This window comes from Phallusia mammillata, chromosome 3 (assembly GCF_965637545.1).
Source record: "Phallusia mammillata chromosome 3, kaPhaMamm4.hap1.1, whole genome shotgun sequence".
NCBI classification, from domain to species: domain Eukaryota; kingdom Metazoa; phylum Chordata; class Ascidiacea; order Phlebobranchia; family Ascidiidae; genus Phallusia; species Phallusia mammillata.
This window is the reverse complement of record NC_137254.1, coordinates 9,683,118-9,687,348: the sequence shown is the minus strand read 5'-3', so window position 1 is coordinate 9,687,348 and position 4,231 is coordinate 9,683,118. Positions and strand designations below refer to the sequence as shown.

The following is a 4,231-nucleotide window of genomic DNA, read 5'->3' as shown; positions in this document are numbered from 1 at the left end:
TGCATCCGAAATTCCAGATCAATTTCTTTCAAAAGTTTGTGACGGCATTGTCCACTGCAAAGACAAGAGTGATGAACAACCTAAAAATTGCACAAAACAGGATAGATTCTATTGCTCAGCGTTAAATGGAGCTAAGGTAGGTATTTTTACAAGTTAATGATTTTTGATTGCAACATAATTCTTTGTTTTCAGGTTTCCATTAGCAACGCAGAGATTTGTGATTTCACTATAAATTGCGATGATCAAAGTGACGAAAAAAACTGCACGAGTGACGGAAGGTTCTATTGCGAAAACAAACAACCACTCTTTGTTAAAAAGGAAAAGGTATTACTACATGCAATGACTACTGGGTAATTCCAGTTTTCATCATAATAGTGTTGCAAACCAACAGAAGTTCAACGGATTTAGAGATTGTTCTGACTGGAGCGACGAATGTCCATCAAAGTCGACTAGAACAGATGAGAACATTTTCTCCTCGCGATACGAGCTGATTGCTAATCCATTGTTACGAGCTGTTGTGTGGATCATGGGCTTTCTTGCCATCTTTGGAAATTTGGTATGTTTAGACTTGTTTTACTTATACCGCATGAAATGCAGAATTGTAATAACACAAAAAATATCTCGTTTACATTCTGCAATTACGACAGGTCGTCATGGTTACGGAAGCAAAAACTTTGGTGACAACAGAATCACAAACAGCTGCATTTCGCACCAACCACCTTCTTGTCCTCAATCTTTCTGTTTCTGACCTGCTCATGGGAGTTTATCTGCTCATGCTTGGCGCAGCTGGTGTTCACTACTCTGGAAAATACTGCGCCAATGACCTTGTTTGGAGGTCAAGTGGAAGTTGCACTGCAATGGGAATATTGGTTTTGCTTTCCAGCGAAACCTCAGTATTTACAATGGTTCTATTGACATCATTTCGACTCTATGCTGTAAAATACGTGAGTACTTTAGTGGTGTACATGCAGATCCTTGCTTTGTCAAACAATAAACATTTTTTGTAGCCTTTCAACGCATCCCTACACCCGAAGCTTAAAGTTGTCATCCTTGCCATTCTATTGTCGTGGTCAATTTCATTCACTCTGGCATTTATTCCTCTCACATCCCAATTCCAACATTTGTTTGAAACCAAAGCGTGGTTGAAGGAAAACCCGTTTTTCCAAAGTGCTGCAGTGGACTTTTCAAGTAAGATTTTGTACATTTATTCAAATCATAGTTATTTATTGGTTCGATTTAAACTGTTGTATTTTGTGTAGGCATGGAGCATTTCATGGAGCAGTTTGTAGATTTTCAACATAATTTCACTCTTAACGATTCCCAGCAGTATGAAACTGCAATTGGAAAGCTAGAAAATGCTTATTCCTGGACAGATTTTGTGGATGTTCTCAAAGATTATAACTACACTGATATGTTTGACATTGCAGGATATTTCGGGTATGTGGTTGCAACACTGAAGGTTGTAAAGTATTGAGTGTTTTAACACCTTAATATGTTTCATAGATACTACAGCACCAACAGCGTTTGCATCAGCAAACTTTACGTGAAACCAACAGACAAGGCTTGGGCATATTCACTTGCTATCATCATACTCAACTTCTTGGCTTTTCTATTTGTGGCAGTTACGTACATTTGGATATACAAAAAGTCAACGGCCAGTGGCAGGAAAGTAAATGAGAGGGCGAGAAACCCAAGAGCGGAAAAACAAAACCAAGGTAAACCTAATGAGATGTGTTAATGAGAAACAGTAAAACTGTTTTATATTCGACAGAAATGCAAAAGAAAATCATCCGACTGATCTTTACTGATTTCTTCTGCTGGATTCCAATTTCGATCATGGCTTTCTTGAACTTTGGTGGAACAACTGTACCTCCAGTGATCTACGCAGTTTCTGCAATAATCCTGCTTCCCATCAACAGCTCCCTCAATCCTCTCATCTACTCAAACGCACCAAAAATGCTCTATGATTATATTCGGGAGCGTTTGCGTGAGTTTCGTCCACGTCAACAGCCAGAAGCCGACCGACGAGTTAACGTGATAGTTGTGGACGAAACCCCACTTTAAATGATACATGACCATGTTGTAGGATTGACAAATCGGACTTGTATACCAAACTGAAAATATCTTGTGAACCATGTACATATATATCTTGGTGTGTTTACTCTTTCTGTTACTGGATAATGTTTGAATTCTTTAAGATGATTTTTCCACGTTTTTCACGTTGATTGTTCCATTTCATTCCTGTGCAAAATCAACCTGTGGTAAATTGTTTGAACCGTAACCTTTAATAAAGTGTAAATACGTTTCTGACTTAGTTTGTGAATAGGTTTGCCAGTTTACAGGTTCCAGGCTGTCGAGTTTCTTTTGCTTTGTCGTTAGTGTTAATGCATTGAATCTCTTCTTCTTTCGAACAAGTTCCGCGATGTTTGATTTTAGGAATTTAAAAAAAAAAAACTTGGTTCAAAATACTAGCTAAAACTTAGTTGCAATTATAGTACCAGTTTGGTTAGGATATAAACAATATAGATCCAAAGTGTCTTGCAAAACATACTGTAGCATTGATTTAGATACTTATAATTTAGAAAAGTTATTTAACTGGGGTTATATCGCAATATTATAATATATATATATATATTTTTCTCTATAACTTATAAGCTCTGAAACACGAAAAACGGTGATAAAGTAAAAAGCTTTTCACGAGTGAACTTGGAATTGCAGTCAGAGACAGCTTGTAAACGATGGGTTTCGTCAGGATATCTGAACCGAAATGACAAACGAAGGTCGTACTCATTTTCATGGGCGCACTGGTTAACGCGATACAAGGAGGTCGCATTTAGTGTACGTTATTGGCTACAAAACACGAACGAACTCAGATAAAATAAACGGTTTCCACAAGTCAACTTGCAATTGCAGTTAGAAAATGCCAAAAAAGTTTCACCTTGTTCACGTTAGCAAAACCAAAATAGCATCATATTTATTTCTCCAAGGACGACCGTTAACGCAATACAAGCACCTCGCTGTTATCATAAACTATTGTGGTTTCAACACACGAAAGAACAAAGATAAAATTGAACAGTTTTCTCGAGCCAACGTGGAATTGCAGTTAGAAAAGGCTCGCAAAGTTTCACATTGTTCAAGTTAGCGAAACGGAAATGACAAGCGAACGTCATACTTATCTCCATGGGCACCATGATTAAAGCGATAGAAGGAGTTTTTTTTTAATATACATAACATTTAATATACATTATTGGCTACAAAACAAGAACGAACTGAGATAAAATAAAACGGATTTTAGAAGTTAACAGAAAAATGCAGTGAGAAAATGCTCGAAAATATTCACATTGTTCAGGTTAGCGAGACGGAAATCACAAGCGTGCGGCATCAGTGCTATTTTCATAGGTACTGCCTTTAAAGCGATAGAATTGTTCGCTTTCTGGTATACTTTATTGGCCACAAAACAGGAACAGCGAAAAAAATAAAACGGTTTTCACGAGTCAACTTGGAATTGCAGTGAGATACTGCTCCCAAAGTTTCAGTTTCTTCAGGTTAACAAAACCGAAATAAAATCATATTTATTTCTCCAAAGACGACCGTTAACGCAACAGAAGCACCTCGCTGTTACCATAACTTATCGGTTCCAAAACACGAAAAAACGGATATAAAACTAAACGGTTTGCACGAGCCGACTTGGAATTGTAGTGAGAAAATGCTCGCGAAGTTTCAGATTGTTCAGGTTAGCGAGACGGAAATCACGAGCGTACACCATTCTTTTTTCGTAGGTTCGACCACAAAAAAGATAGAATAATTCGCTTTTTTGTACCTTATTAGATCTAAAACACGAACAAACAGAGATAAAATTATCGGTTTACACAAGCCAACTTGAAATTGCATTCCGATATTGCTCGTAATGGGAAAGTTTGTTCTGGTGTGCTAAACAGGAATGACATCATATTTATCATTGTAGTCACGACCGTTAATGAGATAGAAACAGTTCGCTGTTACCATACAAACGGTTTTTCAAGTCAACTTGAAATTACAGATACCAACTGCCGCCAAAGTTTCAAGTTGTTGCCAACAGATAGACGGATATGTGGCGCAAACACGTTCAATTGGACCGTTTGCTTTACATAGAAAAGTCGCTGTTGTTATAACTAAGTGGCTATAAAACACGTACTGAGATATAATTACACGCATTTCAAAGTCAATAACTGCGTGCAAAGTTATGGTCTTA

At 37.5% G+C, this 4,231-nt stretch overlaps 1 protein-coding gene across 1 annotated transcript; it reads left to right on the top strand.

The window, feature by feature from the left end:
* Window positions 1–361: 361 nt before the first annotated feature.
* Window positions 362–2,310, top strand: LOC145219457 (G-protein coupled receptor GRL101-like; the record flags this gene model as incomplete). Its single annotated transcript, XM_080086822.1, has 6 exons — window positions 362–556; window positions 648–944; window positions 1,008–1,188; window positions 1,260–1,437; window positions 1,504–1,715; window positions 1,772–2,310. Coding segments are annotated over 6 exons (1,356 nt in total), but the record flags the coding sequence as incomplete, so codon positions are not given.
* Window positions 2,311–4,231: the final 1,921 nt, after the last annotated feature.